We start from the raw sequence: 23,935 nt of genomic DNA, 5'->3' as shown, positions 1-23,935 counted from the left end.
AACCTATCTATCCTAGACCTGCGACTACCTTGATGATAGGTGAAACCCGCGTGGCCCGAGGGGCTCCGGATGTGGGCATCCTCTAGGCGAGCTTCTCTAGCTATGCTAATCAGCGCCACACTATCGCAAGTCAGCGGACTATTGGAGCCTCTCCTATCTTGGGACCTCGTGACATTATTGAAGTCCCCTCCAAAGATCACCTGCCGACTCGTAAAAAGAAAGGGCTTAATCCTCATAAAGAGATCTTTACGGCCCCGCTTACTTTGCGGGGCGTAGATGTTAATGAGCCGGAGCTCTTGTCCCTTCATGAAGACATCTAAGATCAGGCACCTCCCCATTTCTAATTCAATAACCCGTCGGCATTCAACAGGAGCGGTAAAAAGGACCGCCACCCCACTATACGGCTCAGCCGCAAGAGACCAGTGGGAGGGACCGCGCCTCCACTCTCTTCTGGCTTTTACCAGAGAGGCTAGATCTGACAACCTGGTCTCCTGTAAAAAGAAAATGTCGGCTTCAACGCGGCCAAGAAAATCAAAGGCTGCGAATCTAGCCGTATCCGACTTTATGCTGGCACAATTAATAGATGCCAGCGTCAATGGGGTGAGTGCCGCCATACAGGGTGATTAAATTAGACGGCCACACCCTTTACTTTTGTTTTCCCTTCTTTTTTGCCCCCTCATCCCCCGAAGAAGACGAGAGGGCAGGACCACTCTTGGATCTTTTTTTCGATTCAGATAGATCCATATTATCCCCGTCTCCGTCCGGCCCCGGTCTAGCCCTGCCCTCTGAGGAAGGTGCCTCAATAGGACAGGGCCCAGTTCCTCCCAGAGGCTCTTTCTCCCTAGGCACCTCGCCCTCACCCTCCCCAGCCAAGGAGGGGGAGGAGATGGTATCGAGGACGAGGTACCGGTTTGACAGGTCAACCAGAGGGGGGGCAGTCAGGCTTCCGTTTTGAACCTGGCCCGTAGTACAAGGAACAGAGGGCTCTGACCTCTTCTTTCTCCCTTTCCTTTTGCCCTTGTCTTTCTTTTTAGGCCTCTCCCCACTCTCCTCATCCACACTTTCATAGTGGGAGGAATCGGAAGGGTCGGCCATATTGCCTTCCTCTCTGTGAAGCCTCCTGATCTCCCCATCCAGCACATCCTCCTCCAGGGCTTCAGCGGTTACAGGGCCGCATTCAGGAGCAGAGGCCAGAGCTACCCCCGTCACCTGGGCACTCTCCAGCTCCCTACTCCTTCTACGATTTTCCTCCCGCCTTAGTTTGGCGGGGCCCTTTTTCCTCCTCACGAGCCCTGTTGCACCCCCATCCCTGCCCATACCCTCCCCGGCCGAGGCAACTTCACAGCTCTCCTCAGCCGGAGCGGCCGCTGCACGGGCGAAGGCGCTAGGACAACGGCTAAATGGGTGCCCAAGGACACCACACAGGTGGCACCGGATCTGCCTACAGGATGCGGCCAGATGTCCCACCTCACCACACAAAGCGCAGACCTGTACAGTACAGGCTGCACTAAAGTGGGTGGGGCTGCCACACCTGTGACAGACCTTAGGCTGCCCCTGGTAGAAGACCTGGATCCTATCACGTCCAAGGAAGGCGGCTGACGGAATGTGGGCAACCGTACTCCCTGAACGCTTGAGTTTGACGGAAAACGTCCAGGCCCCGGACCAGATCCCGTGCTCATCCAAGTTTTTCTTGGGCATGTCCGTCACATCCCCATACCGTCCGAGCCAGGTCATGATGTCATAACAAGAAAGTGACTCGTTACGGGTCAAAACGGTCACCTTCTTGACAGCATTCTGACGGGAAATCGCCTTTACGGCGAAATCCCTCCAGCCGGGCTCGTTTTTTGCCACTTCGTAATTCGACCAGAAGAGTTCGAGCCCCTCCGGCCGAACGAAACTGACGTCAAACTCAGACGATCCGTAGGGGTGAATCAGGGCAAAGATGTCACTCGCCCTGAATTCCATCTGAAGGAGGAGCTCAACCACTTTAGCGCGAGGTGGGCACGCATCCTCGCCCCTCCAAATCAGACGGACCACATTCCTACGGTTATTGTCCTGCCCGGTTGTCGGGAGGGACCAGACCACCTCCCCATTCCGCTCTCGGAAAGCCCCCAAACCGTGCCTCTCTATCCAGAAAGACAGGTCGACCTCACCCCTTCTCTCTACCTGGATCGACCTGTCACCCCTGCGTAGAGCCTCCAGGAGGCGCTGTTGCAAATGGCCCCCAGGGCCGGACGGAGACGGGGACCCCCCTGAACCCCCGGCAGCGACATTAGCATAGCTCCTGGGAGCAGTCACTGCCGGGGGGGCAGCCGGACCAGACCCAGAGCCAGAACCACTTACAACACCATTCACACCACAACTCTCAACCTCTTTATTTCCAGCCATACTATTACCACTCCCATCAACATTCACTCCACTGACACTCCCACATACACTCCTCTCACCCACAACACTACTACACCCATCAATATCACATCCTACATTCTTGTCCTGACTAACAAATTCTGGGCTGGCTGGGACTTGTAGTATGGCTGGCTTTAGTAAAGCCCTTTGTGCTGGCTTAGCCGCTGCTGGGGTCGACGCCGATGGCTTCTCCTTCATGGCTGCTATCACATCCTGATTCTGGGACTGCCCCACCGGGCGCACCCCAGCTCCTCCCACAGCGCCAGCACCTGCTTCACCCGACTTCACAGGCTCTGTGGATAATCCCGGCGCCCGGACACTCCCCCCCCTCACAGGGGAGTGCCTTGCAGTGCCGGTAATGCCCACAGTACTCGGGGAACCGCCCCCCGAGCACCCAGGGGCATAACTCGCGCTGCCCACCATGAGCCCATCCTGCCCCTCCCTACCAGCAGGATGGGCGGGCTTCACATCTATTGCGTCTGCAGCTTTTACTGACGCCATGCTGTATCCCCCATGCTGGCTCCGTTCCACCACAGAAACGGAGTCTGGCAGTTTAGAGGACCCAGCAGCCTGAACCAGCTTTGCAGCTGGCCCAGACTGCTGGAAAGGACGGAACACATAATGCACAGTTTCCTGGGTCTTCTGTTTTTTTGCCTTTCTTTTTACTAATGTGTCATCACACTGGTCATCACCAAATGTAAAATTCTGGAGGTGGGCTGGGGACTCCTGCATCACTATAGCCCTCAGCAATCCCCCAGCCTCACTCTCCACATCATCATCCTCACTATCGCTTAGCGGTAGTGCCACCTGAGCCGGCTCTATGTAGCTGTCCTGAGTCTTAGTGGTCTGGGTGTCACAGGGAGTAGGGTCAGGCAATACATCATCCTCCACAACCTGTACACTTTCCTCCAACTTCTTCTCCTCCACCTCCTCCTCCTTTACACCAACACCACCATCCTCTCTTTCTTCACCGCCACTACTCTCCCCATCATCCACCTCCACCTTACCTGGGGATTTCATGGCGGCAAACCGATCCCGGTTCTCCATCTTCTCCCTGAAGAGACCGCTTCCCTCCAGGATCTCTGCTCTCCTCTCCTCCATCTTTGCAATGTCTTTCTTCAGGGCTGCAATCCTCTTTTTCTGTTCCAGTTTATTCTTTTTGGACCCAGAGCATGCCAGATTCTGGGCTCCACGCAGGTCCTCTCTCATCAACCTAAGCTCCCTACCGCAGCGGTCGTATTCCGCAAACCGTGCGGTCATGCGGGAGCAGTAGGTCTCGCTGGATTCTTCGGGCCCTCTCTCAGCCCACAACTCAATACTTTGCCTCCTCGCCTTCCTTCCACTGGATCTCTGGCTGGCACCCATTGCCGGAGGAGCCGAGCCTGCATTGCTGCAGACTCTGCCAGATCTTCTTCCTCCGGCCGGAAAAATGGCTGTCGCTGTTTTCTCTCCACCCCCCGCCAGCCTGGAAGAACGGGGAGTGGAGGCCAGGGGCTCCATGCAGGGAAAACTCTCCCAAGGAGCCTGCCACACCCCTGGGAAAGGTTGGTGAATCACCTGCTCTGCCTCTGGAACTCTGGAGAAACACAAAAAGGGACACACCCAAAGCTGCTTCACACACAACTGCTCCTGGCTACTGTGTTCCACAGGAAGCGCTCTCTGCTGACACCTCTGTCCATGTCAGGAACTGTCCAGAGCAGGAGAGGTTTGCTATGGGAATATGCTGGCACTCTGGACAGTTCATGACATGGACAGCGGTGTCAGTAGAGAGCACTGTGGACAGACAGAAAAGAAATTCAAAAAGAAAATAACTTTCTTTGTAGTAAACAGCAGCTGATAAGTACTGAAAGGATTAAGATTTTTTAATAGAAGTAATTTGCAAATCTGTATAACTTTTTGGCATTTAAAATATTCTTTTTTTTCCACCGCAGTGCCCCTTTAACCCCTTAAGGACGCAGGACGTAAATGTACGTCCTGGTGAGGTGGTACTTAACGCACCAGGACGTACATTTACGTCCTAAGCATAACCGCGGGCATCGGAGCGATGCCCGTGTCATGCGCGGCTGATCCCGGCTGCTGATCGCAGCCAGGGACCCGCCGGCAATGGCCGACGCCCGCGATCTCGCGGGCGTCCGCCATTAACCCCTCAGGTGCCGGGATCAATACAGATCCCGGCATCTGCGGCAGTTCGCGATTAAAATGAACGATCGGATCGCCCGCAGCGCTGCTGCGGGGATCCGATCATTCATATCGCCGCACGGAGGTCCCCTCTCCTTCCTCCGTGCGGCTCCCGGCATCTCCTGCTCTGGTCTGTGATCGAGCAGACCAGAGCAGGAGATGACCGAAAACACTGATCTGTTCTATGTCCTATACATAGAACAGATCAGTATTAGCAATCATGGTATTGCTATGAATAGTCCCCTATGGGGACTATTCAAGTGTAAAAAAAAATGTAAAAAAATGTAAAAGTAAAAGTAAAAAAAAAGTGAAAAATCCCCTCCCCCAATAAAAAAGTAAAACGTCCGTTTTTTCCTATTTTACCCCCAAAAAGCGTAAAAAACATTTTTTATAGACATATTTTGTATCGCCGCGTGCGTAAATGTCCGAACTATTAAAATAAAATGTTAATGATCCCGTACGGTGAACGGCGTGAACGAAAAAAATTAAAAAAGTCCAAAATTCCTACTTTTTTAATACATTTTATTAAAAAAAAAATTATAAAAAATTAATTAAAAGTTTTTTATATGCAAATGTGGTATCAAAAAAAAGTACAGATCATGGCGCAAAAAATGAGCCCCCATACCGCCGCTTATACGGAAAAATAAAAAAGTTATAGGTCATCAAAATAAAGGGATTATAAACGTACTAATTTGGTTAAAAAGTTTGATTTTTTTTAAGCGCAACAATAATATAAAAGTATATAATAATGGGTATCATTTTAATCGTATTGACCCTCAGAATAAAGAACACATGTCATTTTTACCAGAAATTGTACGGCGTGAAAACAAAACCTTCCAAAATTAGCAAAATTGCGTTTTTCGTTTTAATTTCCCCACAAAAATAGTGTTTTTTGGTTGCGCCATACATTTTATGATATAATGAGTGATGTCATTACAAAGGACAACTGGTCGCGCAAAAAACAAGCCCTCATACTAGTCTGTGGATGAAAATATAAAAGAGTTATGATTTTTAGAAGGCGAGGAGGAAAAAATGAAAACGTAAAAATTAAATTGTCTGAGTCCTTAAGGCCAAAATGGGCTGAGTCCTTAAGGGGTTAAGCTTTTGGTTGATGTTGGCTAAAGAGAGGTGTGGAGGAATCCCCTGGCCTACCCCTTCAACACCTGCAAGTCACAATCTCCAGCCTAGTCAGTGATAGAGCAGTGGTAAAGTAAAGAACAGGGTGAACGGTTGTCACCAATAGATCAATAAGCATACAACAGAAGTTAAAGGGGTACTCCACCCCTAGACATTGTGTTGGCCCAGTATGGGATGGTGTTGCCATGTACCTTTCCTGCCCTGTCAGACAGTGTCCCTCAGTGTCCCAGGACCCCCTGTAGTTGTTTCCCCATTAGTGTATATGTTGTATATTAAAAGATGTGTTATACCTTTAATAAAATGTACCATGTGATTGTTACCCAGGAGGTACCAGTGACCAGCTGACCACAAAGGTGACCTATGGGCTTACTGCTAGTCTCCCCAATATAAGCCCTGGGTGGAGCTAGCCTCACTTTCTTGCTTCCTGCTGACGTCCAGTCAAGTCGTGCATTGTGTCTGTGTCCAGAGAAGTGGAGGCCTCAAGTCAAGTCCTGTAGCCACCATCAAGTCAAGTAAGATAAAGTCACCGTCCTGTCAGTCACAAGTCAGTCAAGTAATCTGTCTACACAGCATGGCCTGCACTAAATTCTCCCGTCCAACTACAAGTCTTAGTAAACCTGCGAGGTCTCTGTGTCACTGGTCACCTCCTTGGGATATTGGCTGTACTGTTTAGACTTTTCCAACTGTCTACCCTCAGTAAAGCTACCGTTGTCCTTAATTTGGCGTTGTTGTCTTCATTGCCCCCGTGCCTAGCCCAGGATCCAGCGGTATACCTTTGGGTGGTTAAGGATAAACCACGCCCTGGCGTCACGAACACAAGAGGTTAATACCATCTGCCCCTAGCATAACAACCTCTGCCCTGCACCTCACACCCTGTCATACCACAACATCTTATTCCCTATCCAAAGATTAGGGGATAAGATGTCTGATCACAGGGTCCTGCAACTGGGACACCCCGCAATCTCTTTGCAGCACGTTCGTTTAGAACGCTGGGTGCGTGGATCGTGACGTCATGGTCATGCTCCTCTTGATGTCACACCATGCCCCCTCAACTCATAAACTTGCATTGAGGGAGAGTGGCGTGACATCACGAGGGGCGTGTCCATGGCGCTCGCTCCAAGCATTCGGAACAAAATGTTCTGAAAGCTGGGGCAGCGGAGTACCCTTTTAAAGCCAGAATTAGAACAATAAGTATGTGGAAGGCAATGCAGAAGAACAAATTAGGATTGTAGTTGGGAAAAGGGCTGAGGGCAGGATCGGAGTCAGTAGTCAAACACAATAGTAACCCAATGAACAAGAGCGAAGGAAGGTTCTTGTTTACGAAGAACCTTGCAGTAGCTAAGGACCTCTTCAAGTAGGCTGTCTGGCCTTATGTTATCTAGAGGCACCAGCCAAGATCAGGAACCACCGATCGACTCAGAAACAGGAGCGGGTAGAGGCGAATCGGATTCCTAGGGTCAAATGGAGCAAAGGTAACCCTGCAGCTGCACCTTCCGGTATGATGAGTATTCTAGTGGACCTGGACCACCAGCTTTACAGTAACTACACCCATGTTTTGGTCCAAGGTTAAGTTGGCCAAAAAAGTTATTGAGATGAGCAGGTACGCCTAGCAGGCTTTCAGGATATCATTTTAGGACCAAAGCCCTTAGTCCATCAAATAATACTTTTCTCCCAACCTGGGAATGGATTCAGTCTTTAATTCATCTTCAGATCTTAGTGAAACTAGTGCTGATTTGGCATACCAGAGGGCAAGTCTGTAACAAGGAATAGTCATGTGGATGTTCTTGGATGAAAGAAATTGGAGAACCCCTTTAAATCAATGAGTAGTATGAAGAAAGCCATGCCAGTGACTCCCTTAGACCTCAAAAGTAAGTATATCACAGGACAGACATACTGCCACATACTGTACTGTCTGATACTATATTTTACAGAACATACATACCGCCTATACTGTACTGTCTGATACTATATTTTACAGAACATACATACCGCCTATACTGTACTGTATATTACAGGATAGACATACTGCCCATACTATGATCATGCATATTAGGCTGGGTTCATACCATGTTTTTGCAATACAGTTCCCGTATCAGGTTTTTGACAAATTTTAATCCGTATAAGGTTTGAGAAATTATGTCAGGTTGCATCAGTTTTTTAAGAAAAAAATGTATATGTTTTTAACTTTTCATTCCATTATGAATAAAGTTTCACTTGTTTGATATTCCAAGAAAAAAACTGTGCAAAGTCAAAAACCATATGGTGAAAACCGGATGGAACCGTACGCACATATAGTTCTGTACGGTTCCCATTGACTCCCATTAGAGATGAGCGAACTTACAGTAAATTTGATTCGTCACGAACTTCTCGGCTCGGCGGTTGCTGACTTTTCCTGCATAAATTAGTTCAGCTTTCAGGTGCTCCGGTGGGCTGGAAATGGTGGATACTGTATCCACCTTTTCCAGCCCACGGGAGCACCGGAAAGCTGAACTAATTTATGCAGGATAAGTCATCAACTGCCGAGCCGAGAAGTTCGTGACGAATCAAATTTACTGTAAGTTCGCTCATCTCTAACTCCCATGTTAAAAAAAAAAAAATTATAAGTTTCAATACAGTTTTTCACCCGGACCAAAAACCGTGGTAGGCTACAGTTTTGGGTACGGGGAAAAAAAACTGACAAAACCATACAGGATGCAAAACGGACACGACCTGATGCATCTTTTGGCATACGGTTTTTAATGGAGAATCAATGCATACGGTTTTCAGTATGGTTCCATACGATTTTCAAATTGAAAACGTATACGGGAACTGTACTGCAAAAATGTGGTGTGAACCCGGCCTTAGTGCAGAACAGACATACTATAGAGGTACTGTATATTACAGGATAGGTAATCATACTCTACTGTTTGATACTATATCTTAGGATTAAAAAAAACATTCCGCCTTTACTGTTCTCTGTGATACTGTATATTAGAGGATACACTTATTGACTTTACTGTACTGAAAAAAAGTGTGGGAACTCACCCAAGATTTCCTCTTAAAAGGGTACTCTGCTCCAAAGGATAGGGGATAAGAAGATGTTTGATTGCAGGGGGCCCGCCGCTAGGGACCCCTGCATTCTCCCTGCTGCACCCGGCATTCCTTTAGAGCGTTGGGTGCAGCGCCGGAGGCTCGTGACATCACGGCTACAGCCCCTCAATGCAAGTCTATGGGAGGGGGCATGACGGCCGTCATCCCCCCTCCCATAGACTTGCATTGAGGGGGCATGGCCGTGATGTCACGAAACTCTGCCCCCCTTCGCCAGTCATTCGGCATGGAGCGAAGTTCACTCCATGAACTGAATGTCTGATATGCCACAGCCGAGATTGCGGGTGTCCTCAGCGGCGGGACCCCCATGAGTAGACATCTTATCCCCTATGCTTTGGATAGGGGATAAGATGTCTAGGGGGGGAGTACCCCTTTAAGGGCTGCAGGACTCTTGCTAATGGGAACTGCGTTCCCGCTGTGTAAAAAGTGCAGGAACTCCGTTCCCATGAGTTCCTGCAGGACTTGAGCCCTGACTGTACAGTAAGATACTGTATATTGCAAGATTGAAATACCGCCTAACCTCTCCTGGCTGATAATGTATATTACAGGACTCACATACCATCTATACTGTACTGTGCTACTGTGTATTAGAAGACAGACATACCGCCCCATACTATACTGTGTGTTGTATATTCTCATGTCTTCTCTATCACTATGGTCTTACCTTACTACTTTCTATCGTGAAATGAATTTTTAGAACCTGTAACATCAGAGAATATTTCTAGTCAGGAAATATCAGAAGGAGAAGATATAAGCAGCACATGAAAGAGACATCTTATATGGAACATAAGGGAAAGGTTACAGAGAAAACAGTATTATAGTAGTTCTTTTCCAGTGCCAAGGGGAACAGTATTATAGTAGTTATCTTCTTGTATATAGGAACAGTATTATAGTAGTTATATTCTTGTATATAGGAGCAGTATTATAGTAGTTATATTCTTTTACATAGGAGGCAGTATTATAGTAGTTATATTCTTGTATATAGGCACAGTATTATAGTAGTTATATTATTGTACATAGGAGCAGTATTATAGTAGTTATATTCTTGTATATAGGGAACAGTATTATAGTAGTTATATTCTTGTATATAGTAGCAGTATTATAGTAATTATATTCTTGTATATAGGAGCAGTATTTTAGTAATTATATTCTTGTATATAGGAGCAGTATTATAGTAGTTATATTATTGTACATAGGAGCAGTATTATAGTAGTTATATTCTTGTACATAGGGGGGCAGTATTATAGTAGTTATATTCTTGTATACAGGAGCAGTATTATAGTAGTTATATTCTTATACATAGGAGCAGTATTATAGTAGTTATATTCTTGTATATAGGAGCAGTATTATAGTAGTTATATTCTTGTACATAGGGGGCAATATTATAGTAGTTATATTCTTGTATACAGGAGCGGTATTATAGTAGTTATATTCTTGTACATAGGAGGCAATATTATAGTAGTTATATTCTTGTATATAGGAGCAGTATTATAGTAGTTATATTCTTGTATATAGGAGCAGTATTATAGAAGTTATATTCTTGTATATAGGAGCAGTATTTTAGTAGTTATATTCTTGTATATAGGAGCAGTATTATAGTAGTTATATTCTTGTATATAGGAGCAGTATTATAGAAGTTATATTCTTGTATATAGGAGCAGTATTATAGGTGTTATATTCTTGTATATAGGAGGCAGTATTATAGTAGTTATTATAATGTCTCCGCTGTCTCGTGGACACAGCTTCACATCAAGTTTATACCGAATCTCAAGGAAAGACACGCTGGTTTGCTTAACTGATGTAATCTTTACTGAGATATAATGAACACACGCGGTAAAACTGTAAAACAAACATATGAAAGACAAATGTAAGCATGGCTATTCAAGTGCCTTACATTATGCATAGCTAATACATAGATAGGGTCTAACATGTGCTCACTTACTACACACTGAAAACACACATTATCTATCTACAAATGCCGAGCATCTCTCTATACAAGATAACTAACAATTCCTTACTCACAGGCTTTGGTATTTATCAGATTTGCAGTCTGTATTAGCTTTAAGAAGTCCTGTGGATCTGGTCACTGTGGTGGCTGGAGCTGGAATGAATGAGACATGCCGGAGCTAGCCCTATGCTTTAGAGAGAAGGCCCGCCTCTAGGCTTCAAGAAAATGGAGGGTCTTAAAGGAACAGACCCTGCTGAGTGCCAAGCATGTAAAATACATTGCGAAGGCAGCACACTCCCCACCTGGGATATTTTTTTTTAATGCGACTAACCCTTGGACAGGAGTAAAACTACTTCAGAAATTGGTCTTGCATACACTTTAGGAATGCCCTGTCTAACAATCCTAACTTCAACCTTTCTAACTCTAGCATCACTACTAGGATCAGTCTCCACAATGAGTCCAATAGGCCACTCGTTCCTGTGGGCCTGAGAGTCTTTCAGTAGGACAAAGTCTCCAACTTGTAAATTGGGCTTGTCATCTTGCCATTTCTTGCGTGGCTGGAATATCACCAGGTATTCCTGTCTCCACCTCTTCCAGAAAATGTCCGCAAGACTTTGAACTTGTTTCCATTGCTTGGTGTACAAGTCCTTGAGCAAATTGTGTTGAGAAATCTCTTCCTTTTTCAGAAGGCCTTGGATTTCTTCTTTAACCCCTTAAGGACCGAGCCATTTTATACCTTAAGGACCGGAGCGTTTTTTGCAATTCTGACCACTGTCACTTTAAACATTAATAACTCTGGGATGGTTTTAGTTATCATTCTGATTCCGAGATTGTTTTTTCGTGACATATTCTACTTTAACTTAGTGGTAAAATTTTATGGTAACTTGCATCCTTTCTTGGTGAAAAATCCCAAAATTTGATGAAAAAAATGAAAATTTTGCATTTTTCTAACTTTGAAGCTCTCTGCTTGTAAGGAAAATGGATATTCAAAATACATTTTTTTTGGGTTCACATATACAATATGTCTACTTTATGTTTGCATCATAAAATGTATGAGTTTTTACTTTTGGAAGACACCATAGGGCTTCAAAGTTCAGCAGCAATTTTGAAATTTTTCACAAAATTTTCAAACTCACTATTTTTCAGGGACCAGTTCAGTTTTGAAGTGGATTTGAAGGGTCTTCATATTAGAAATACCCCATAAATGACCCCATTATAAAAACTACACCCCCTAAAGTATTCAAAAAAACATTCAGTAAGTGTATTAACCCTTTAGGTGTTTCACAGGAATAGTAGCAAAGTGAAGGAGAAAATTCAAAATCTTCATTTTTTACTGTCACGATGCCGGCTGGCAGGTAGTGGATCCTCTGTGCCAGAGAGGGATTGGCGTGGACCGTGCTAGTGGACCGGTTCTAAGCCACTACTGGTTTTCACCAGAGCCCGCCGCAAAGCGGGATGGTCTTGCTGCGGCGGTAGTGACCAGGTCGTATCCACTAGCAACGGCTCACCTCTCTGGCTGCTGAAGATAGGCGCGGTACAAGGGAGTAGGCAAAAGCAAGGTCGGACGTAGCAGAAGGTCGGGGCAGGCAGCAAGGATCGTAGTCAGGGGCAACGGCAGAAGGTCTGGAAACACAGGCAAGGAACACACAAGGAACGCTTTCACTGGCACTAAGGCAACAAGATCCGGCAAGGGAGTGCAGGGGAAGTGAGGTGATATAGGGAAGTGCACAGGTGAACACACTGATTGGAACCACTGCGCCAATCAGCGGCGCAGTGGCCCTTTAAATCGCAGAGACCCGGCGCGCGCGCGCCCTAGGGAGCGGGGCCGCGCGCGCCGGGACAGAACAGACGGAGAGCGAGTCAGGTAGGGGAGCCGGGGTGCGCATCGCGAGCGGGCGCAACCCGCATCGCGAATCGCATCCCGGCTGGCAGCGGAATCGCAGCGCCCCGGGTCAGAGGACGTGACCGGAGCGCTGCCGCGGGGAGAGTGAAGCGAGCGCTCCGGGGAGGAGCGGGGACCCGGAGCGCTCGGCGTAACAGTACCCCCCCCCTTGGGTCTCCCCCTCTTCTTAGAGCCTGAGAACCTGAGGAGCAGACTTTTGTCTAGGATGTTGTCCTCAGGTTCCCAGGATCTCTCTTCAGGACCACAACCCTCCCAGTCCACTAAAAAAAAATTTTTCCCTCTGACCTTTTTGGCAGCTAAAATTTCTTTGACCGAGAAGATGTCCGAGGAGCCGGAAACAGGAGTGGGAGGAACAGATTTGGGAGAAAAACGGTTGAGGATGAGTGGTTTGAGAAGAGAGACGTGAAAGGCATTAGGGATACGAAGAGAGGGAGGAAGAAGAAGTTTATAAGAGACAGGATTAATTTGACACAAAATTTTGAAAGGACCAAGATAGCGTGGTCCCAACTTGTAGCTAGGGACACGGAAGCGGACATATTTAGCGGAGAGCCATACCTTGTCTCCAGGGGAAAAAACGGGGGGAGCTCTTCTTTTCTTATCCGCGAACTTCTTCATGCGTGATGAAGCCTGTAAGAGAGAATTTTGGGTCTCTCTCCATATGATGGAAAGGTCACGAGAAATTTCATCCACAGCGGGCAGACCAGAGGGCAAGGGAGTAGGGAGGGGGGGAAGAGGGTGACGGCCGTACACCACGAAAAATGGGGATTTGGAGGAAGACTCAGAGACCCTGAAGTTATACGAGAATTCGGCCCATGGGAGGAGATCTGCCCAGTCATCCTGGCGGGAGGAAACAAAATGTCGCAAATAATCACCCAAGATCTGGTTAATCCTTTCTACTTGTCCATTGGACTGGGGATGATATGCAGAAGAAAAATTTAATTTAATCTTGAGTTGTTTACAGAGAGCCCTCCAGAATTTAGACACGAATTGGACGCCTCTATCCGAGACAATCTGTGTAGGCAACCCGTGAAGACGAAAAATGTGTACAAAAAATTGTTTAGCCAACTGAGGCGCAGAAGGAAGACCAGGAAGAGGGATGAAATGTGCCATTTTGGAGAATCGATCAACGACCACCCAAATAACAGTGTTGCCACGGGAAGGGGGTAAATCAGTAATAAAATCCATACCAATCAGAGACCAAGGCTGTTCGGGGACAGGCAGAGGATGAAGAAAACCAGCGGGCTTCTGGCGAGGAGTCTTATCCCGGGCACAGATAGTGCAGGCTCGCACAAAGTCCACAACATCCGTCTCCAGAGTCGGCCACCAATAGAAGCGGGAGATGAGTTGCACAGATTTCTTGATACCCGCATGACCTGCGAGATGGGAGGAGTGACCCCATTTGAGGATTCCGAGGCGTTGGCGAGGAGAAACAAAGGTCTTTCCTGGAGGAGTCTGCCTGATGGAGGCAGGAGAAGTGGAGATCAGGCAGTCAGGTGGAATGATGTGTTGCGGAGAGAGTTCAACTTCTGAGGCATCCGAGGAACGAGAGAGAGCATCGGCCCTAATGTTCTTATCGGCAGGACGAAAGTGAATCTCAAAATTAAATCGGGCAAAGAACAGAGACCACCGGGCCTGGCGAGGATTCAGCCGTTGGGCAGACTGGAGGTAGGAGAGGTTCTTGTGGTCGGTGTAGATAATAACAGGAGAACTTGATCCCTCCAGCAGATGCCTCCATTCCTCAAGTGCTAATTTAATGGCTAGAAGCTCTCGATCCCCGATGGAGTAGTTCCTCTCCGCTGGAGAGAAGGTCCTAGAGAAAAAACCACAAGTGACAGCATGCCCGGAAGAATTTTTTTGTAGAAGAACAGCTCCAGCTCCCACTGAGGAGGCATCAACCTCCAATAGGAAGGGTTTGGAAGGGTCAGGTCTGGAGAGGACGGGAGCCGAAGAAAAGGCAGACTTGAGTCGTTTAAAGGCGTCTTCTGCTTGAGGAGGCCAGGACTTGGGATCAGCATTTTTTTTGGTTAAAGCCACGATAGGAGCCACAATGGTAGAAAAATGTGGAATAAATTGCCTGTAATAATTGGCGAACCCCAAAAAGCGTTGGATAGCACGGAGTCCGGAGGGGCGTGGCCAATCTAAGACGGCAGAGAGTTTGTCTGGATCCATCTGTAGTCCCTGGCCAGAGACCAAATATCCTAGAAAAGGAAGAGATTGGCATTCAAACAGACATTTCTCAATTTTGGCATAGAGTTGGTTGTCACGAAGTCTCTGAAGAACCATACGGACATGCTGGCGGTGTTCTTCTAGATTGGCAGAAAAAATTAGGATATCGTCCAGATATACAACAACACAGGAGTATAACAGATCACGAAAAATTTCATTGACAAAGTCTTGGAAGACGGCAGGGGCGTTGCACAGTCCAAAGGGCATGACCAGATACTCAAAGTGTCCATCTCTGGTGTTAAATGCCGTTTTCCACTCGTCCCCCTCTCTGATGCGGATGAGGTTATAGGCGCCTCTTAAGTCCAATTTAGTGAAGATGTGGGCACCTTGGAGGCGATCAAAGAGTTCAGAGATGAGGGGTAAGGGGTAGCGGTTCTTAACCGTGATTTTATTAAGACCGCGGTAGTCAATGCAAGGACGTAGGGAGCCATCTTTTTTGGACACAAAGAAAAATCCGGCTCCGGCAGGAGAGGAGGATTTACGGATAAAGCCCTTCTTTAGATTCTCCTGGACATATTCGGACATGGCAAGAGTCTCTGGGGCAGAGAGAGGATAAATTCTGCCCCGGGGTGGAGTAGTGCCCGGGAGGAGGTCGATAGGGCAATCATAAGGCCTGTGAGGAGGTAGAGTCTCAGCTTGTTTTTTGCAGAAAACATCCGCGAAGTCCATATAGGCCTTAGGGAGACCGGTTACTGGAGGAACCACAGAGTTACGGCAAGGGTTACTGGGAACCGGTTTTAGACAGTTCTTGGAACAAGAGGACCCCCAACTCTTGATCTCCCCAGTGGACCAATCCAGGGTAGGGGAATGAAGTTGAAGCCAGGGAAGTCCAAGGAGAATTTCCGAGGTGCAATTGGGGAGGACCAAAAGTTCAATCCTCTCATGATGAGATCCGATGCTCATAAGAAGGGGCTCCGTGCGGAAACGTATGGTACAGTCCAATCTTTCATTATTTATACAATTGATGTAGAGGGGTCTGGCGAGACTGGTCACCGGGATGTTGAACCTGTTGACGAGAGAGGCCAAAATAAAATTTCCTGCAGATCCAGAGTCCAAGAAGGCCACTGTAGAGAAGGAGAAGGCAGAGGCAGACATCCGCACAGGCACAGTAAGACGTGGAGAAGCAGAGTAGACATCAAGGACTGTCTCACCTTTGTGCGGAGTCAGCGTACGTCTTTCCAGGCGGGGAGGACGGATAGGACAATCTCTCAGGAAGTGTTCGGTACTAGCACAGTACAGGCAGAGGTTCTCCATACGGCGTCGTGTCCTCTCTTGAGGTGTCAGGCGAGACCGGTCGACCTGCATAGCCTCCACGGCGGGAGGCACAGGAACAGATTGCAGGGGACCAGAGGAGAGAGGAGCCGAGGAGAAGAAACGCCTCGTGCGAACAGAGTCCATATCTTGGCGGAGTTCCTGACGCCTTTCGGAAAAACGCATGTCAATGCGAGTGGCTAGGTGAATAAGTTCATGTAGATTAGCAGGAATTTCTCGTGCGGCCAGAACATCTTTAATGTTGCTGGATAGGCCTTTTTTGAAGGTCGCGCAGAGGGCCTCATTATTCCAGGACAATTCTGAAGCAAGAGTACGGAATTGTACGGCATACTCGCCAACGGAAGAATTACCCTGGACCAGGTTCAACAGGGCAGTCTCAGCAGAAGAGGCTCGGGCAGGTTCCTCAAAGACACTTCGGATTTCCGAGAAGAAGGAGTGTACAGAGGCAGTGACGGGGTCATTGCGGTCCCAGAGCGGTGTGGCCCATGACAGGGCTTTTCCAGACAGAAGGCTGACTACGAAAGCCACCTTAGACCTTTCAGTGGGAAACAGGTCCGACATCATCTCCAGATGCAGGGAACATTGGGAAAGAAAGCCACGGCAAAACTTAGAGTCCCCATCAAATTTATCCGGCAAGGATAAGCGTATCCCAGGAGCGGCCACTCGCTGCGGAGGAGGTGCAGGAGCTGGCGGAGGAGATGACTGCTGAAGCTGTGGTAGTAACTGTTGTAGCATAACGGTCAGTTGAGACAGCTGTTGGCCTTGTTGCGCTATCTGTTGTGACTGCTGGGCGACCACCGTGGTGAGGTCAGCGACAACTGGCAGAGGAACTTCAGCGGGATCCATGGCCGGATCTACTGTCACGATGCCGGCTGGCAGGTAGTGGATCCTCTGTGCCAGAGAGGGATTGGCGTGGACCGTGCTAGTGGACCGGTTCTAAGCCACTACTGGTTTTCACCAGAGCCCGCCGCAAAGCGGGATGGTCTTGCTGCGGCGGTAGTGACCAGGTCGTATCCACTAGCAACGGCTCACCTCTCTGGCTGCTGAAGATAGGCGCGGTACAAGGGAGTAGGCAAAAGCAAGGTCGGACGTAGCAGAAGGTCGGGGCAGGCAGCAAGGATCGTAGTCAGGGGCAACGGCAGAAGGTCTGGAAACACAGGCAAGGAACACACAAGGAACGCTTTCACTGGCACTAAGGCAACAAGATCCGGCAAGGGAGTGCAGGGGAAGTGAGGTGATATAGGGAAGTGCACAGGTGAACACACTGATTGGAACCACTGCGCCAATCAGCGGCGCAGTGGCCCTTTAAATCGCAGAGACCCGGCGCGCGCGCGCCCTAGGGAGCGGGGCCGCGCGCGCCGGGACAGAACAGACGGAGAGCGAGTCAGGTAGGGGAGCCGGGGTGCGCATCGCGAGCGGGCGCAACCCGCATCGCGAATCGCATCCCGGCTGGCAGCGGAATCGCAGCGCCCCGGGTCAGAGGACGTGACCGGAGCGCTGCCGCGGGGAGAGTGAAGCGAGCGCTCCGGGGAGGAGCGGGGACCCGGAGCGCTCGGCGTAACATTTACACTCGCATGTTCTTGTAGACCCAATTTTTGAATTTTTGCAAGGGATAAAAAGGAGAAAATTTTTACTTGTATTTGAAACCCAATTTCTCTCGAGTAAGCACATACCTCATATGTCTATGTTAATTGTTCGGCGGGCGCAGTAGAGGGCTCAGAAGGGAAGGAGCGACAAATGGTTTTTGGGGGGCATGCCGCATTTAGGAAGCCCCTATGGTGCCAGGACAGCAAAAAAAAACACATGGCATACCATTTTGGAAACTAGACCCCTCAGGGAACGTAACAAGGGGTAAAGTGAACCTTAATACCCTACAGGTGATTCACGACTTTTGCATATGTAAAAAAAATATATATTTTTTTTACCTAAAATGCTTGGTTTCCCAAAAATTTTACATTTTTAAAAAGGGTAATAGCAGAAAATACCCCCCAAAATTTGAAGCCCAATTTCTCCCGATACAGAAAACACCTTGCATGGGGGTGAAAAGTTCTCTGCTGGCGCACTACAGGTCTCAGAAGAGAAGGAGTCACATTTGGCTTTTTGAAAGCAAATTTTGCTCTGGGGGCATGCCGCATTTAGGAAGCCCCTATGGTGCCAGAACAGCAAAAAAAAAACACATGGCATACCATTTTGGAAACTAGACCCCTCGGGGAACGTAACAAGGGGTAACGTGAACCTTAATGCCCTACAGGTGTTTCACAACTTTTGCATATGTAAAAAAAAAAAATTTTTTTTACCTAAAATGCTTGTTTTCCCAAAATGTTTACATTTTTAAAAAGGGTAATAGCGGAAAATACCCCCCAAAATTTGAAGCCCAATTTCTCCCGATTCAGAAAACACCCCATATGGGGGTGAAAAGTGCTCTGCTGGCGCACTACAGGTCTCAGAAGAGAAGGAGTAACATTTGGCTTTTTGAAAGCAAATTTTGCTCTGGGGGCATGCCGCATTTAGGAAGCCCCTATGGTGCCAGGACAGCAAAAAAAAAACACATGGCGTACCATTTTGGAAACTAGACCCCTCGGGGAACGTAACAAGGGGTAATGTGAACCTTAATACCCTACAGGTGTTTCACGACTTTTGCATATGTAAAAAAATATATATTTTTTTTACCTAAAATGCTTGGTTTCCCAAAATTTTTACAATTTTAAAAAGGGTAATAGCAGAAAATACCCCCCAAAATTTGAAGCCCAATTTCTCCCGATTCAGAAAACACCCCATATGGGTGTGAAAAGTGCTCTGCTGGCGCACTACATGTCTCAGAAGAGAAGGAGTCACATTTGGCTTTTTGAAAGCGAATTTTGCTCTGGGGGCATGCCGCATTTAGGAAGCCCCTATGGTGCCAGGACAGCAAAAAAAAACACATGGCATACCATTTTAGAAACTAGACCCCTCGGGGAACGTAACAAGGGGTAATTTGAACCTTAATACCCAACAGGTGTTTCACGACTTTTGCATATGTAAAAAGAATATTTATTTTTTACCTAAAATGCTTGTTTTCCCAAAAATTTTACATTTTTTAAAAGGGTAATAGCAGAAAATACCCCCCAAAATTTGAAGCCCAATTTCTCCCGAGTACGGCGATACCCCATATGTGGCCCTAAACTGTTGCCTTGAAATACGACAGGGCTCCAAAGTGAGAGCGCCATGCGCATTTGAGGCCTAAATTAGGGACTTGCATAGGGGTGGACATAGGGGTATTCTACGCCAGTGATTCCCAAACAGGGTGCCTCCAGCTGTTGTAAAACTCCCAGCATGCCTGGACAGTCAACGGCTATCTGGCAATACTGGGAGTAGTTGTTTTGCAACAGCTGGAGGCTCCGTTTTGGAAACAGTGGCGTACCAGACGTTTTTCATTTTTATTGGGGAGGGGGGTTGTATAGGGGTATGTGTATATGTAGTGTTTTTTACTTTTTATTTTATTTTGTGGTAGTGTAGTGTAGTGTTTTTAGGGTACAGTCACACGGGCGGGGGGTTCACAGTAGTTTCTCGCTGGCAGTTTGAGCTACGGCAGAAAATTTGACGCAGCTCAAACTTGCAGCCGGATACTTACTGTAATCCTCCGCCCATGTGAGTGTACCCTGTACGTTCACATTGGGGGGGGGGGGGAACATCCAGCTGTTGCAAAACTACAACTCCCAGCATGTACGGTCTATCAGTGCATGCTGGGAGTTGTAGTTTTGCAACCGCTGGAGGCTCCATTTTGGAAACAGTGGCGTACCAGACGTTTTTCATTTTTATTGGGGAGGGGAGGGGGGCTGTGTAGGGGTATGTGTATATGTAGTGTTTTTTACTTTTTATTTTATTGTGTGTTAGTGTAGTGTAGTGTTTTTAGGGTACAGTCACACGAGCGGGGGTTCACAGTAGTTTCTCGCTGGCAGTTTGAGCTGCGGCAGAAATTTTGCCGCACCTCAAACTTGCAGCCGGATACTTACTGTAATCCTCCGCCCATGTGAGTGTACCCTGTACATTCACATTGGGGGGGGGGGGGGGGAACATCCAGCTGTTGCAAAACTACAACTCCCAGCATGTACGGTCTATCAGTGCATGCTGGGAGTTGTAGTTTTGCAACAGCTGGAGGCACACTGGTTGTGAAACACCGAGTTTGGTAACAAACTCAGTGTTTTGCAACCAGTGTGCCTTCAGCTGTTGCAAAAGCTACAACCCCCAGCATGTACGGACAGCGGAAGGGCATGCTGGGTGTTGTAGTTATGCAACAGCTGGAGGCATACTACTTTGGCTGGTAATTGTAGTTATGCAACAGCTGGAGACACACTGGTTTGCTACTTAACTCAGTGTGCCTTCAGCTGTTGCAAAACTACAACTCTCAGCAGTCACCGACAGCCAACGGGCATGCTGGGAGTTGTAGTTATGCAACCACCAGATGCACCACTACAACTCCCAGCATGCACTTTAGCTGATTGTGCAAGCTGGGAGTTGTAGTTACACAACAGCTGAAGGTACACTTTTCCATAGAAAGAATGTGCCTCCAGCTGTTGCAAAACTACAAGTCCCAGCATGCCCATAAGGGCATGCTGGGAGTTGTGGTGGTCTGCCTCCTGCTGTTGCATAACTACAGCTCCCAGCATGCCCTTTTTGCATGCTGGGAGCTGTTGCTAAGCAACAGCAGGAGGCTGTCACTCACCTCCAACGTTCCAGCCGCATCAGGTCAGTCCCTCGTCGTCTCCGCCGCTGCTCCTGGGGCCCCGATCCCAACAGGGGCGCCGGGGATCGGGGTCCCCAGCACCCGGGGTGCACGTCCCGCACCCGCTCACGTCCTCCGGAAGAGGGGCGGAGCGGGTTGCGGGAGTGACACCCGCAGCAGGCGCCCCGATTGGTCGGCCGGTAATCCGGCCGACGAATCAGGGCGATCGTGAGGTGGCACCAGTGCCACCTCACCCCTGCTGGCTCTGGCTGATCGGGGCCGTCTCTGACGGCCCCGATCAGCCAATAATTCCGGGTCACCGGGTCACTGGAGACCCGATTGACCCGGAATCCGCCGCAGATCGCTGGACTGAATTGTCCAGCGATCTGCGGCCATCGCCGACATGGGGGGTCATAATGACCCCCCTGGGCGATATGCCCCGATGCCTGCTGAACGATTTCAGCAGGCATCGGGGACCGGCTCCGCTCCAGATGGTTGCGGGGGGCCGGTAAAACACATGACGTTCTCATACGTCATGTGTCCTTAAGGACTCGGAAATGGAGACGTATGAGAACGTCATGTGTCCTTAAGGGGTTAAAGACTTCCTGTTGGATGCATCTGATGATCGTGACCTTGGTTTGTTCACGGTGGTCGTTGCTACGCTGATCAGTATTGGTAGCTCTGCAGGAGGATCTGGCTAGACAGATAAGTTTTCCGATTGCACGGGTCAGCGACTTCCAGCTGGAAAACCTTTCAAATCTATGAGCGCCCAGACTGTCTCTTGTAACTATAGTCCTACAAACTGTCACTTGAGGTCTTACCTCTTTGTCTTGATCTGGTTCTATGAGCTGAAAGGTCTCTACCTGAGTATTTTCTTTGGTTTCTGGTTTACGAAGAAAGGATGGACCTACAAACCAGTTAGTTTGCTTGAGCGCAGCGGCTGGCACTAGTCTCGTCCCATGATCAGCGGGGTTCTTGTCAGTGCTGATGTAATGCCACTGTTCTGGACTTGTAGACTTTCTGATACGTGTCACTCTGTTGGCCACGTATGTATAAAATCTTCTTGAAGCATTGTGAATATATCCTAACACAATCTTGCTGTCTGTATAAAAGTTCATTGCATGGATCTCGATGTCCAGTTCTGTTGTAATCATGTCTGCCATTTCTACAGCTAAGACAGCAGCACAAAGTTCTAGACGTCGGACAGTGTGAGCCGGTCTGGGAGCCAGCTTAGATTTTCACATGAGGAACCCGACATGGCTTTGTCCCTCAGTGTCTATTACCCTAAGGTAGGCAACAGATGCGATAGCCATAGTGGAGGCTTCAGAGAATATGCATATTTCTCTTCTCTTTGTAGCAGACAAGGAAACAGATACGTATGGTCTAGGGATGTTGAGTTGTTCAAGCTCTAACAATGAGTCTTTCCATAACTTCCACTGCATTTCCTTCTCTTCAGGTAGAGGTATGTCCCAGTCACTTTGTTCTTGCTCAGTAGTGATCTGTCTCAAAAGAGCTTTACCTTGCATGATGATGGGTGCTACGAACCCCAGGGGGTCGTAAAGACTGTTGACTGTAGATAGGACACCTCTTTTTGTGAATGGCTTCTCTTCTCTGGAGACCCTGAAGGTGAAACTGTCAGTCTTCAGGTCCCAACTAATCCCAAGACTTCTTTGCAAGGGTGGTGATTCTGTTTCTAGATCCATGTCTTTGAGGTCTTTAGCACGGTCTTCCATTGGAAATGCTTCCATGACTCTGTTGCTGTTGGAAGCTACCTTGTTCAGTCTTATGTTGGATTCTGCCAACATTTCTCTTGTACTTTTCAGGACGTTGATAGCTTCTTCGTTGCTGGAGAAAGAAGCAAGTCCATCATCTACGTAGAAGTTCTTCATGACGAACTGTGTGGCTTCTTGACCATGTCTTTCACCTTGCTGTGCTGCTCGTCTCAGGTTGTAGATAGCTACAGCTGGAGAAGGGCTGTTTCCAAACACATGTACCTTCATCCTGTACTCTGTGATTTCTTTGTTAAAGTCATTGTCTGCATACCACAGGAACCTTAAGTAGTCTCTGTGATCTTCACGAACAAGGAAACAGTAGAACATCTGTTGTACGTCTGCTGTCACTGCTACGAGTTCTTTTCTGAACCTGATGAGTACTCCAAGGAGTGTATTGTTCAGGTCAGGTCCGCTGAGAAGGACATCATTTAGTGAGATGCCTTTGTGCTTCGCACTAGAGTCAAATACTACACGTATCTGGCCTGGTTTCTGAGGATGGTACACCCCAAATATTGGTAAGTACCAGTGTTCTTGGTTCTCTTGTAGTGGTGGTGCCCTTTCAGCTTGATCGTTATCAAAGATCTTCTGCATGAAGGCTTGGAAGTGTTTCTTCATATTTGGCTTTCTTTGTAGCATGTGCTGCAATGAGGTGAAGCGTTTCTCTGCTTGTACCTTGTTGTCAGGAAGGCGATGGCGTGGTGACCGGAAGGGTAGAGGGGCTACCCAGCTGCCTGATTTGTCTCTGAAGACTTCTCTGTCCATGATCTCAAGGAAGAGAGTATCTTCCACCGAGGGTGCTAGCTTGTCGTTATCTCGTGTTCTTTCAAACACCTTACAGCCCAGTTCATCTGTATCTCCGGTTGAGGCTAAGTCTTCCATGCACCTCTGGATACTCGGATGATGTGTTGGGTTTACAAGTCTCTCTTTAATGTGTAGACTGTTGGTACATGGGCAAAGACAAGATGTACGACCATTCTGTAACAGATGTGTTCTGTAGACATTTACCTTTTCTGGTTTGTGGAGTCCGTCTAGACATACTTCTCCAACGATGACCCATCCGAGATCAAGGCGTTGTGCAAATGGTGTATTGTGTGGCCCATTGTACTGTTCTCTGACTTTGTGCACTTTGAGGATATCTCTCCCAAGTAGAAGGATGATTGCAGCATCTGGATCTAGTGCTGGTATCTGGTCTGCTATTCGCACCAGATGGGGGTGATGACGAGCAACTTCAGGTGTGGGGATCTCTGACCTGTCGTCTGGTATCTCATCACATTCTATGAGGGTAGGAAGAGTCACCTTTGTCT

General features: G+C 47.9%; 1 protein-coding gene across 2 annotated transcripts; it reads right to left on the bottom strand.

Moving 5' to 3' along the window:
- Positions 1–10,521: 10,521 nt before the first annotated feature.
- On the bottom strand, positions 10,522–23,433 carry LOC130324954 (uncharacterized). Of its 2 annotated transcripts, none has more exons than XR_008869984.1 (2): positions 10,831–11,657; positions 10,522–10,647 (listed from the first exon to the last, which is right to left on the bottom strand). XR_008869984.1 is itself a non-coding variant. In XM_056553294.1 (2 exons), exons 1-2 carry the CDS (start codon positions 23,391–23,393, stop codon positions 10,616–10,618), a joined length of 1,047 nt encoding a protein of 348 aa, XP_056409269.1. In that variant the 5' UTR covers positions 23,394–23,433; the 3' UTR covers positions 10,586–10,615. The 2 variants fall into 2 exon arrangements, 1 of the variants encoding a protein (XP_056409269.1); XM_056553294.1 differs by lacking the exon at positions 10,831–11,657 and adding an exon at positions 22,379–23,433 and having other exon boundaries at positions 10,586–10,647.
- Between the last annotated feature and the right edge of the window lie 502 nt (positions 23,434–23,935).

The sequence above is a fragment of the Hyla sarda genome, chromosome 1 (assembly GCF_029499605.1).
Source record: "Hyla sarda isolate aHylSar1 chromosome 1, aHylSar1.hap1, whole genome shotgun sequence".
In the NCBI taxonomy this organism is placed as follows: Eukaryota; Metazoa; Chordata; class Amphibia; order Anura; family Hylidae; genus Hyla; species Hyla sarda.
The sequence above is the reverse complement of the archived record's forward strand: the minus strand, read 5'-3'. Positions and strand labels throughout refer to the sequence as shown.